General features: G+C 42.5%; 1 protein-coding gene across 3 annotated transcripts in view; it reads right to left on the reverse strand.

The window, feature by feature from the left end:
• Sap130 (Sin3A associated protein 130) overlaps window positions 1-13,922 on the reverse strand; it is a 71,903-nt gene that overhangs the window by 43,602 nt on the left and 14,379 nt on the right. For all 3 annotated transcript variants that reach the window (XM_048442573.3, XM_048442574.3, XM_048442572.3), the window contains exons 5-11: window positions 12,362-12,473; window positions 11,127-11,251; window positions 8,442-8,566; window positions 2,235-2,382; window positions 1,984-2,074; window positions 1,694-1,798; window positions 206-347 (exon numbers count right to left, since the gene is read on the reverse strand). In XM_048442573.3, coding sequence (XP_048298530.1) covers window positions 206-347; window positions 1,694-1,798; window positions 1,984-2,074; window positions 2,235-2,382; window positions 8,442-8,566; window positions 11,127-11,251; window positions 12,362-12,473 — 848 coding nt within the window. The remainder of the gene's footprint in view (window positions 1-205; window positions 348-1,693; window positions 1,799-1,983; window positions 2,075-2,234; window positions 2,383-8,441; window positions 8,567-11,126; window positions 11,252-12,361; window positions 12,474-13,922) is intronic.

Below are 13,922 nucleotides of genomic sequence, written 5' to 3' on the forward strand. Positions count from 1 at the left end.
CAAATCCAGAAACAAAACAGAACTCAACAAAACAAAGAAATGTGTAATAGGACATTGTGCACCACAAGGATAAAAGCTTAACAAAAATATATATTTTCATAATACCAAAACAGAAATTACAGAGTATAATATTTTTCAGAAAGGAAAATCTGTAAAAACAAATATTGACATGCGAGAGGAAAGTAACTGAGACACTGCTTTCTACCTGTTGTCATTTCGGGTTTCCATAGCCACAGGATTTGGAGAGGCCCGATGGCCAGGAATGGGAATCAGGCTGCTCCGCTCCGAAGGGTAATCAGGCTGGATCCGAGGGGAAGTGTGTGTGATCTGCTGGGGCACCACCTTAGCTGCAGACAGGAAACCATCAATTCCATTACTACCCACTGGCAAGCCAAACATGGCTAGTGGTGCTGTTAAAATGCTAACATTTTGCCGGGTGGGTGGTGGTGCACGCCTTTAATCCCAGGTGGATCTCTGTGAGTTCAAGGCCAGCCTGGTCTACAAGAGCTAGTTCCAGGACAGGCCCCAAAGCTACAGAGAAACCCTGTTTCAAAAAACCACACACACACACAAAAAAGCAAGCTAACAGTTTATTATTATTACTGTTGTCATCAACCTGTCTGACTGGACAAGGGCTACACCAACAGCCATGTGCACACAGAAGGGGAAACTCGTGGGGTAGCAACCCTAGACAACAAAATTACTGGTAACTGGGGAATGTTGAGAGAAGGAGAAACGATCTTCTGCAGGAAAGACCTCCCCACCCACCACTGATTATCCAGTACCAAGTGGTCAGTCAATCCTGAGATCATGTACACATAGGTAACATTATATGGATAGAGCAAATTGTGTATGTGTACACATGTATGTATATATGTAACAATGAATTAAGAAAAAGAGGCCATGATTTTTTTTTTCCTTTCCTTTTCTTTCTTTCTTTTTTCAACACAAGGTTTCTCTGTGTAGCCCGAGCAGTCCTGGAACTCACTCTGTAGACCAGGCTGGCCTCAAACTCACAGAGATCCACCTGCCTTCAAGTGCTGGGATTAAAGACATGCCCCACTATAGCCTGGCGGAGCCATGAATTTCAAAGGGAGTAAGGGGAGTGCACGGGAGAGACTGGAAGCAGGAAAAGGAAGGAAAAAATTATGTAATTGTAATTTCAAAACAAAAAAATTATTATAAGACAATAGATGATGCAGAAGCAAGCTAAATTGGTTATGATACTGTAGAAAAGGAAGGGCTAATCTGTAATCAGTGATTTCAATAAAGTCAGTTAAAATGAAAAAATAAAAATCTAACTCTGGAGGCTGGTGAGGACTTGCTGTGAAGCAGGAGGACCTGAGCTTGGATCCCCAGAAACCATGCAGGACGCTGGGCGTGGCACTCACAGTGTGCCTGCAATCCCAGCACTGGAAAGTCAAGAGACAGGCAAATTCGTGGGGTGTACTGGCTAACGAGCCTAGCCTTGTTAGTGAACTCCAGGTTCAGTGACAGACACTGTCTCCAAAACATGAGTTGGTATGCACATATATTGAACACACACACACACTAAAAAAAAGCAAAAGTCAAATTCAGAGTTGCTTCGAAAATCAACAGTATGAAAACAATCCTACCACCTCTGACATGAAGGCCTGGTCATATGCGCTGGAAATTCCACACAGGCTTTTGTGTGAACACGTACAACACTTACCAACTGGGATATTTGAGGTGGTCACAGCAGTAGCATGGGATGAATGGGAGGGCATTGTCATGGTAACAATTGTACTTGTGGGAGCTTGTGTGTGCGACACAGATCCTGAAAGGAGGGTAAAAAGAAGAGTCCTTAACAGTCGTCTCCCTGTCCGCATTACACACTCCTAAAACCCAGGGGAAGCTCTCCGGGAAAGGGAAGAGTTTGCCTCTGAAGGGGAAAAGTGAAAAACAAAAAACGAACTCACCGCTCCTTTCTGTCTGGCACAAAGAGCAGGACCACTGACTTACCAGCTGTGGTTGCTGAAGGAAGGGTGTTGGTTGCCAAAATAGGAGCTACTGTAGCTGCAGCCACTGGTGTGCCAGTACTGAAGATGGTTTTCTGTGAAGGGACCCCAGGACACGGTTACACACAAAAACACTTCCTACACTATCCAGTCTATAAAGTATGACTGATTTCACACTGCCAGGCCCTTTAACAAGTTGGTATGACTCAAGTTTATCCGCAAGCATCCCCTGGCGGTTCTTCACCCTGATTTTACCTGAGCCATTGTATGGAGCTGCTGTTTTGGCGTCCCTAATGCAGGATGAGAAGGTAGTGTGATTCTTGTTGTCACATCGCGAGACTGCGCAGGCCGCTGGATACTAATGGCTGCCGATGGTGGATGCTGGATAGATAAAGTGGGCCGACTGTGGGGAGAGAAGGCACTGCGTGATTTACAAGTTCTCCGTAGACACAAGAAAGGTAGTCAAGGAATCTTGTTCTTCTGCCCATACAAACTTTGTTTTCACAGTTTTGTCGAATTTATAGTTAAAAATAATACTTGGTCTTCAATTTTACCAATGAAATAAATGACCCTGGCGTTTCTCTCTTGTGGCAGTCATCTTGCTTCAACTAGAAGCAATAAATACCAAAATGTATAAGTTAGTTCTTAGTCCGTGATGCAGGTTACACATGTATTTTATTTGAGTAAGTACTCACGCACACGTGTGGAGGTGGGAGGACAACATGGAGGACTTGTTTTATTCCCTCTACCATGTGGGTTCTGGGACTGAGGCAAGAGGAGAGCAACTTCACCCGAGGCCACTCCCCTTCCCCCCCAAACCCCTGCGCTGAAGATGGGACCCAGGGGTTCTTGAATATGCTGGGCAGGGGTTCCACTAATACTTATATCTGAGGTCTTTGCTCTTTAGAGACAGAGTCTACTTTGTAACCCACTTGAACTTGAGATCTTTGCCTTCTAAGTTCCAGAATTTTGGATGTCCTCTATCTTACTTACTGATATTTGAATAGACATTCTTATAACAATCACATTTCTCTGTGGAAAAATTCAAAGACAATGAAGCTCTCATGTTATGTATTTTTGATGATCTCTTAAGGAAAGATTCCAGATAACTATGACTAGTCTTATGCACATACTTCAAGTACTGACCTTTCCCCTAGTTTTATAACATCTATATACGGTGGAAAAACCTTCCTCAAATACAAACTTACAGTTATAACTGAGTAACAAATGAAAGGAATTCAAACACAGATTGCACGCCAGACTCACTGGCAGCAAGCTACTAAAACTGCAACAATAGTAAAAGACTAAAGTTGACTTCTCAAAGAAAAGGGGTACACGAAGTACAGTGGGGTGGGGCATATCAAATTATGCCTCAAGAATTGAGGCACCACTGAACCAGACACCCAGGACAGAGTGGGCCTGAGGAAGCAGGTTCCACGGGAGCAGAAGTCAGGAGCCAATCCAGTCTCAGGACACTGGCAGACCAGGAATGAGCCAGCAATCTCCACAGGAACAGGTACAGGGGAGTAACTGCTGAGCAAGTGAGTCAGAGACCACTGAGGGTCCAGACTTGAATCTGGAACCTTCAAGGGAGTAGACCTAAGCGAGGACCCCTGTAGGTCTGGGCATGAGTCTAGGACCTCCCAGGAACTAGGCCTGAGTCAGGACCTCTACGGGTCTGGGTTTAAATCTGGGACCTCTGAGGGAATAGGCAGGAACCAGAGATCTCTGCGGGGCCAGACATGAGTCTGGGACCTCAAAGGGAATAGGCAGGAACCTGGAACCTCGATTCTGAACATGCCTGCTGTAAGTCCACCTCTAGTGGTATTGATACACTGACCTCCACAGGTCCACACTCATATGCACATACCCATACACAGACACACATTTAAAAATTATCAAAACAAATCTAAAGTAATTCAAATTCACTAACAAAAAGCTTCCCCAATCATCCCTCAGTAACCAGACCTAACCTCTATGGCTCTGTAATTTTTCTTTAAACAGGTCTCTATGTTACCCAGGTTAGTCGCCAACTCCTGGATTCAGCTGATCCCCTACCTTAATCCCCTGCATATCTAGGACGACAGGAGTACACCACAGTACCTGCTCCTGTAAATTTCTTAAGTCTCCTAGCATCCCTTTCAAACCTCCAATCATCCCATGTACCTATGCAACTTGTAGTTTGTCCGCAGCAAGAGATACACCTTATACCTTCAACTTTTTTTTTGAATTTATATTCCCTTTGGTCTAGATGAATGCTGACTCTCCCGAGAACACTCTCTTCAGCCCTCTGAGCACACAACACTTGCACTTTGCACTGCTGTGAGCTAATGCCAGCCGACAGTAATGAAAATGACCTGAAACGGTCTGGCTCCTGCATGTTGAGAATGGCACTGCTTACTGGACATACAAAGGTTTCTGCTCTTACAGAAACATTGGCTTAATTATGGAAAATGAAGATTTTAAGTATTTTCTTATCATTCCTTAGTATATAATATCAAATTAGGATGTCTCTAAAGTACATTGTGTTAGATTGCTTGATTTGCGTGCCTGAGAAAAAAGTAACAAATGCTGATGGGGATGTGGGGAAAGAGGAACCTTGCTGCTGATAGATGTAGAAACTAGAATAATGGAGGGTAGAGGTTCCTCAAAAACTAAAATTACAATTACCACGAGACTCTGTTAATCCCCTCCTGGGCACGTTCCTAAGACTCCTATCCTACCACAGAGATTCTTGTATAGCTATGTTTATTATAGTTCAACTCATAATTGAAAGGAATTAAGAGTCAGCTTAGATGTCCATCAACAGATGAATGGATAACAAAAAGGTAGTACACAATACACACAGAGTTTTATTTAGTAATAAAGAAAAATGAAATCTGCAAGGCACTGGATACAACTAGAAATTATTAAACAAGGCAACCTAGACTCAAATGACAGGTACATTCCCAATTGCAGATCCTCGCTTTTAATTTTTATGTATGTATATATGTGGATATATGTGTGCAGGTCTTGAGACTAGAGTGAGGAAGGACAATAGCATGCATGTGATCTGATGTAGAAAGGAAACTAGTAGGCATAAAGAGGACAGGATGTGGAGGGGGGAAGGCAAAGAAGAGTCACAGGGAAGAGCACCAAAACCATCCCAGGGACTAGGGAGGCGGTTCTGTGGAAAAGCACAGGCTGTGCAAGATGAGAAGCTGAGTTTGTAGCCCCTGACCTCACAAAAACACAGAAGGTGGAGCTTGGCTGGCTGCAACTCAGTGCTCATACAGAGACGGGAGACAGAGGCAGGAGAACTGCTGGAAGATCAAACGCCAGCTAGTCTGGTATGCTGAGAAAAAGTAAGAGACCTTGTTCCAAACAAGGCAGAAGGTTGGAACAGACACCGGGCTGCCCTCTGATCTCCACATATGCTGTGGCACATGCTCACCCATCCATTCATAAATGTGCAAGTGTGCATATACACATATGCAGGCAAAACAGTCATACCTATGAAACAAAAAAATCTAAAAGCCCAAAGCCAAAATGAATTATAGCTATAAATTACAAGACTAGAATGGTGTGGGAGAATTGTCTGTATTCTGTCAATCATGTTTTAAATAAACGCTGATTGGCCAGGCAGGAGGTGTAGGTGGGAAAACCAGACAGGAAGAGGAAATGATGCAAGGAGAGCAGGAGAATTCTGGGGAGGAGGAAGCTGATTCCTCCCACTCCTGCCCAGATCACCGAAGCAGCAGGATGTGAGCTGCCCCACTGAAAAAGGTACTGAGCCACATGGCTAACATAGATCAGAAAAATGGGTTAATCAAGACATGAGAGTTAGCCAGTAAGAAGCCTGACCTAATGGGCCAATCAGCATTATAACTTAGAGATCTCTGTGTGGGTGATTTTCTCTGGGACTAAACAATTGTGGGGACCTGGTGGGAGGACAGATATCCAAACAAGCAAGCCCAGCCCTTCATGTTACAAATGGCGCCCACGTGGATAACTGCATCCACAGAAAGCCTGAGAAAGCTTGGGAAAGACTAGAGTAAAGCTTTTAGGTTTTCAGCCGAGGCAGGAAAAAAAGCTGCGCTGCCGGCTTTCTGGGCCGTCCTGTCAGGGAAAACTCTGACTCTTTCAAGCAGGCAGTCCAGACTATGGAAACACTGTCGCAGCTTGCTTCCTGGCAAGGACCTTGAAACGCCTTAAGAGCTTTTGAATGTTGTTTTCTCCATATTCCTTAGCAAATTAAAGACCCAGATGGTCAGAAAGAGAGAGATATACAGTAAACAGAGATTCAAAGAGTAAGAAAACCTCTAAATGGTTTACATTTACATTGTGTTAAAAATATATACAGGCTAAAGGTTAAAGTTCTCAGAGTTAAAAAAAAAAGGAAGAAAAAAAGAAAGAAAGAACGAGTAGCCGGGGAGACAGAGACAGACGGATCTCTGGGAGGTCAAGGATATCCTGGTCTACAGAGGGAGTTCCAGGACAAAGATATGCAGAGAACCTGTCCCAAAAAGCCAAAAGTTAAAAGTAAAAATAAAAGAAATAGAGGTTAAAATAAAGCCACATAAAGATGGAAAATACACTTAGAATCTTGATACTGTTTGCTATTATGCTCTCTTTAAATTGTTTAAATGCTGAGGAAGGAGCAACAGCTGCTAAAAGATATTTGCTTATAAATGCTTCAGAATTAATTCAAGATAGATATTTTGAAAATACTTTTTCTTCAAAATTGAAGTCAAAAGGTATGTTACTTTGGAGAAGAGATTTTGCTTTTGTTTCCACAGAAAATGAGAGGCTCTGGATTTATTCAGAGTTAAGAAAAATCATCTTTGACCAAGGGAGACCACCTGAGCAATTTCCGATAGGAACAGATGGCCCAGATGTCTGAGTTCTTCATCCAGAACAGGTTCAAGACTGCTGCCCAAGATGATCAAGACTCACAGGATACTTCAGTCAGGACTTGATCATAACTCTAAATTTCCTTTAGGTTCCCATAAGATTATCAGTGCCCCCAACCAGCTGGAAGTAGCCTGGAATACTACGTCCACATTCCCAAAAATGGACTATGGATATTTTCCTTTGTTTTTTTTTTTTTTTTAAAAAAAGAGGGGGAAGTGGTGCGGGAGAATTGTCTGTATTCTGTCAATCATGTTTTAAATAAATGCTGATTGGCCAGGCAGGAGGTGTAGGTGGGAAAACCAGACAGGAAGAGGAAATGATGCAAGGAGAGCAGGAGAATTCTGGGGAGGAGGAAACTGATTCCTTCCACTCCTGCCCAGATCACCGAAGCAGCAGGATGTGAGCTGCCCCACTGAAAAAGGTACTGAGCCACATGGCTAACATAGATCAGAAAAATGGGTTAATCAAGACATGAGAGTTAGCCAGTAAGAAGCCTGACCTAATGGGCCAATCAGCATTATAACTTATAGAGATCTCTTGTGTGGTTGATTTTCTCTGGGGCCTGCTGGCTGTGGGGTACCAGGCGGGGACAGAAAACACAAACAAGCAGGCCCAACATGTTACAGAATGGCGCCCAATGTGGGGCACGAACCCACGACCCTGAGATTAAGAGTCTCATGCTCCCGCCTTTTTATGTTACACTAGAATAGAATTTCCAACAATTTTGCAAATCGCCCTAACTATATTTCTGTCATTCTGTATATTTATATTATATAAAGTGGCATTCAGTATTGATAATTAAAAAAACCAAAGTATCAATCAACTCTGTAAAACGTTGAAGATGCTTTGAAGATGTACTGAGCCAAGATTTAATTCCTTATGCAAAAATAAATAAGCACATTCACTTCCTTAGTATTGAAAAGTACTTCATGATGAAACATCATCTTTAATAAATGGTGAAATTATGTATATGCTAAAGAATTGCTTCAAAATACATTTCACTTTTTTCTTTAAAATTTATTTTTATTGCTGGGTGGTGGTGGTGCAAGCCTTTAACCCTAGCGTTCAGTATGGCAGAGACACGCAGATCTGAGTTTGAGGGCAGCATGGTCTACAGAGTGAGTTCTAGAACAGCTAGGGCCGAGAAACTGTCTTGAAAAACCAAAAAGAAAAAAAATTAGTGTGTGTGTGTGTGTGTGCCCTTGAGGACCAGAAAAGGGCATTAGGTTCTGGAGAGTTGAACTGTTCAATGTGGGTACTGGGAACTAAACTGAGGTCTTCTGAAGAGCAACAAGCATTCGTTCATTCATTTCCAACAAGGACTCTTAACTGCTGAACCTTAAAATATATTTTGCTAGGATTTATTATCAGTAAATATTTGGTTTCTGTACTTATTTTATATACCTATATATTCAGGGTGATATGAAAATTTCTTGGTTGAAAAAAGTTTAAGAAGCCCTGATCTAGAGTACGACTTAGAAAGCATTGTAATTACAGACTTAAATGAAGGAAAGAAAGCAAACAAGAGGGGAATGGCAGGGCAGCCCCTATATATACACCTATAGATACCTTAGTGCTGAGTCAGCGGCATGCGCTGCCGTTGTAGTGATGACGGGGGACTGAGCTCTGGTGGCTGAGACCGTTGCTACTACAGCAGGAGGGATCGTACTGGAGGTGGTCACAGGTGGACGAGACTAGACAGGAGAGAAAAAAATACTTTACTTAAAGCAAAAAGCAGAATAAAAACAGCAAACCAAATACTGAAACTCAATTTTGAAACTTTGGCCTCCGGATGAGTATGTCTGTGCCCAGATGGACATTTTTTTCTGGTATGTTATTAGAAGAAAAAGATCAGAATTTAAAAAAACAAAACACAAAACAAAACAAAAATAAAAACCCAAACAAACAAACAAACCAACCTAACTGCCAGGAACGCTGGTGCATGCCTATAATCCTAGCACTTGAGAGGCTAAGAGAACCGTGAGCCTGAGCTGAGATGGTCTACCTAAACTATCTCAAAAAACCAAAAAGCAAAGGGGTGGGGGTGAGAGAAAGAACGCACATGTTAGAGCAGGACACATGTAGCTGAGTGGAAGACTAGCAAATGCAAGGTTCTGGGTTCAATTCCCAGCACCACTAAAAAGGTAGGAAAAATTCCTATTTTATACCAGGTGTAGTGGTACAAGCATTCAGAAAGCAGAGATAGGTGGGTCTTTGTGAGTTTGAGGCCAACCGGGTCTACGTACAGAACTTTCGACCAGGCCAGGAGTACATAGTGAGGCAATTTCAAAGCAACCAAACGCTCCTACCTTCTTTAGATAGTCTATGACTTTTTAATAAAACTATAGTAAAAGTATAAACTGGGATTTAGCTGTTTAGCCCAGCATCCCTGTAGTTTACCATGGTGCTGAATGGACATTTAAAATGTCAGACATCCAAGTGTTTTCCCCAGAGGGCCCATGAGGCCAACAACTCTGGCCAAATGGGGACAAAAAGGGCAAATGGGATGACAGGCTTCTATGCTGCAAGAGTGAAGGTGGGAAAGCCTCAGGTGTTCAGACGCCTTCTACATTTTCACACTAATATTTAGTCCTAACCTTATTATTGTCTGTGTGCAAAATTTGAAAAAGGAGCCCCACAATGGCATCAACCGTTTGTCCACTGTCCCTAGTCCTATCGCCTGAGCCGATTCACCCTTTTCCTGACTTTTATAGATGCAATCACCAAATCCTGCCCATCCTTTAAAAATGTATTTTACACTTTCTAATTGTTTTGTATATGTGCATACATGTATAACCCATGCATGTGTTACTGTACACCAGAGTGTGGCGTGAGAGGGTTACTTATTCTCTCCTTCAGTATGCAGGTCCAAACTGAACTCAGGTTATTGGCTTTGGCAGCAAGTGCTTTTATCAGCAGAGGCACCTATCTGCCCATTTTTCGCCCTTACTTTAACCTTTGCCTTGACCCCGCTGCTCCTGCTATGTGCAGCTGCCCACCTCACCCCAGGGCTACCGCTCCTTCTCTCTCTCCCACAGGTGAGTTCTGTGACTTGGTTCTCAGCCTTACTTCCCATGTGTTGAGATCACAGACATGGCCTACCACTTTTGCTTTTCGTTTTCTTTTTTGAGACAGAGTCTCTCTCTGTAGGTCTGGCTAGCCTAGATTTCACAGAGACCTGCCTGCCTTTGTTTCCCAAGAGCTGAAATTAAAGGAATGCCCTACCACACAAGGTCACACCTGTTTTTTAAAGACCATCTAAGGCACAAATATTACCGTTTTTTCCCCTTAAAGTACTAGAATTATCACCTTCACTGTGTAACCAAGTTGGATGCATCTTAAGATTACTTGATCACAAGTTGCAGTCTCTACTATCTACAAAATCAAGTTCACACTCCATATCTTAGAGTACTTATTTTAGAAACACCACTATATCTCCTTCTTTACTTTTTCTGACATTGCCTTTGAAATTTTAAGACAGTTTTTATTTTATGTGTATGGGTGTCTTGCCTGCACAAATGTCTGTGTACTACATGCACGTGGAGGTCAGAAGAGGGCACTGGATTCCCTGGAACTGGAGTTACAGGTGGTTGTTGGCCACCATGTGGTGCTGAGAACGGACCTGGGTCCTCTGGAAGAGCAGCCAGGCTCTTCCATCACCTGCATCTCCTTCTGATACAGAATAGTTCTGTTAGTACTGAGACCACAGAATTCCTTGAATAAAAGTTGGAATTAAAAGAGGTTCAAGTGTAGTTTAGCTATTAGTGTGTTTGCCTGGCATGCAAGAGGTCTTGGGTAAGACTCTCAATAGGAAAAAGGAAGGTGGGTACTACCAGAGATGCATTTAGTAGTTGAACTGGCTGAAAAGACATATTTATTTATATGTATAAAATGTACATAAAACTTTTAGGTGTTCACAGCTCTCTCTAAATTACAACCCTTCTCCACTTGAGCTAGCCCTTACTGAACACTATCTATAGCCACCGCTTCCTTGCTTCTGTGCGGGTCCCTCTTCACTTTTCTAGCATCTGCTGTCTCACTCACTACTTTCCCAATGAATTCTTATTATCCCTGCGCTACACCTGCACTGTTCAAGGGGCATCCTCCAAACTATTCAAAGCCTTGAAAACTCTCAACTGAGAGGAGTAACTCAGCTGTGGGGTCATGGGCTTCCTCATTCCTCAGTGTCTGGCAGAGTAACAGCTAGGGGAAGGCACTGTGGCCTGCTGTCCAAGTCCCTGACCCACAACATGCCTGGATTGGCTGGTGAATGAGGTGCTGTACTGCTGGCTGTGCCGTGGCAGCATTTGGCAACTGTGAAGTTGGCCTCAAGACTGTGGTTACTTTAGAGCTGGACATCACAGCAGCAGCAGCTGCACCTGAAAAGAAAAAAAAATTATCAGTACAGACACGTTACTTAATAAAGCCAATTGTTGCCACAGGAAAGGCATAATTGCTAAAATCTGGCAGCATGTGGATTTTCAGCTCCAGAATACTATTTAGGTACACTTCTTATTTTATTATGAAGAGAACTAGAAAAACATGTATTCAAAGTTTGAGCCTTTTTTTTAAGAAAAAAAATTCTTTATTTGTATTTTAAATTGCTATTGGGAAAGATAACAGTCTTGTTTGGTGCCAGGAGAGTGGCACAGTATAGTTCCACTGCCTGGATTCTGATTAAGGTTTCAACACTTTAGTCACTAGTAATACGTCACCTCCTCATGCTGCCTTTGTTCCCTTAGTGCAGACATCAACATTGTTAAAAGGCATTTCCACTAAGGTAGCTTTGATACCAGACTTAGAGTCAGTGAATGGCATGGTGGGAATTGCTGGGCTATGCTAGGACTGAGCAAAGCTGGTTTTGTCAGCTTGGTTTTCTTCAACAGTCTCCAAATGTCTCACTTTCTAATAGAAGGTTAAAATACCTTAAATTTATTTCAGCTTATTTTGATTTACTTGTAAGAATAAATCAATCTTGTTGCAATGAATGTTACAAAATTTAAAACATTTTCAGTAAACTTAAAAAAATATTAGAATCCAGGAGTGGGTTTAAACCTGTAATCACAGCAATTGGAAGGCAGAGGTAGGACAACTACTGTGAATTTGAGGTCAGCAAATTCCTGGCCCACTAGACCTACACAGCAAGACCCTGTCACAAATACAACACAAAACAGCCAGGAGTGGTGGTGTGTACCTGTAATCAGCATTTAGGAGGAAGCCATAGGAGGACCACAAGTTTGAGACCAACCAGAGTTACTTAGGAAGACTGTCTCAGAATGACAGCAAAAATTTCTTTTCCTGTAGATTTACACACAGAGACTTTTTCTAAGAAGCACACAACAGACCATGTTAAGATCTGTACTGTTTTAGGGTTATCTCTATTGCTCTGTAGCTTTAGGGTGACTGTGTACATTGTACATGGATACATTCTGTCACCCACCTTCTATCAAATGTGTATTTCCAGAATTTGAGCAAAACGTGTTTGTTACCTCGAGGTAAGTGGGATGCTCCTATGTGAAGAGGGGGCCCAGGAGCATTGCTGCGGATAATGGACATCTGAACATTTGTCGTCATGATGTGATGCAGGTTACTGGGATGTCCCTAGAAGAACAGGAGAGAACGCAATTTTCACAAGGGTGGTCTTAGCCATTATCTACACAGATCAGTCTCCTTCAAATTGGATGAGTTTGTTCTTTACAGTTTTTTCTCCCTTTGTGCAGTTTTGGGGATTTCCAGGGCAAAAGCATACATGAGTGAAGTGCTGTATACTGATGTCCACTCCCGAAGCAGTCATTCCTTTTGGACACTAGGTATCGTCTACAGTCATACCACCCAGAGCACACCCACTCCCAACAGTCAGACAGCGAGTACCCCACAGGAATGGGGCTCTGAGAGCACTGAGCTACCCCTTTTTCATCTACTGCATATATAACGATCCTGCCAACAAGTATGTTAGAAATGAGTATATGTCAGCAGGCCCCACTAGTTACTAGATCCCAGGACCAGATGAGATATCGTCCACTCATATCTGCAACATCAGTCTTTCGTACTTGTTTTCTTTATCCTGATCACGGGCTGTTTTACCTCCTACTCTTCTCTATTTGTTTTTTCTTTGTTTGTTTGTTTGCAAGGCGGGTGTGGGGGGGGGCAGGGTCTCACTAGGTAGCTCTGCCAGTCCTGAAACTTGCTCTGTAGACCAGGCTGGCCTCAGACTCACAGAGATCCTCTTGCCTCTGTCTCTCAAATGCTGAGATTAAAGGTGCGTGTCACTATACCCATCTTTCTATTTCGTTTATTTATGTAGGTCTCTGCATCCATTATTCTTTATACTACTGAAGATTTCTAGATATATGTCGGTTAGTATCCAACAGATATTGCCTTTAAGTTTTCAGCTTATCCCTTAAGCATCCCACCACACTGACTTAAGTGCATCTCAGGTGACATTCCCGGATTTCTGAGATTGCTTAGAAGATGTAAAACTGAAAACAATTCAGGGCATCTTTTTATAATATTAATCTTCTTGAAAACACAAAGGAAAAGAATTTTGAGGTTTAGTTTCTTCACAGATAAGTGTTATAATTCAAAGTATTTAGCAAGTCAACTATACATAATGGAATGCAATTAAAAGTTCAAGTCACAACAAGAGTCTTCAAAATAAATGCTCACAATCAGAAGGCTACCTGAGGGAACCTGCCAGCCCCAAATACACATCTACCAACCTCCAAAAAAAAAACCCAGGATATGCTCAACAATACTGCTGGGAGGTATTCTCGACTGTTCAGTGCTGTTTCCTTCTAATCAAGCACACAGACACTTGAACACCTCTAGGATATGGACTGCACATGACTGTATTTGTGATCTTAGAGTGAAGGCAGTGCCTGCCGTAGTATATGCTCAGCAGAGACAGCCTACCCACTAAGCAGCCTGGGTTTTACTCCTTCTTTTGATTTCAATGCTACTGTTTCTCTGTGGGTACCAGAAACTACTTAACTATTTAGGACAGTGCCTAACGTACCCCTAGAGTTCCATACATAAAGATCAGCAGCTGGA

This window comes from Myodes glareolus, chromosome 13 (genome assembly GCF_982192425.1).
Source record: "Myodes glareolus chromosome 13, mMyoGla1.1, whole genome shotgun sequence".
NCBI lineage: Eukaryota > Metazoa > Chordata > Mammalia > Rodentia > Cricetidae > Myodes > Myodes glareolus.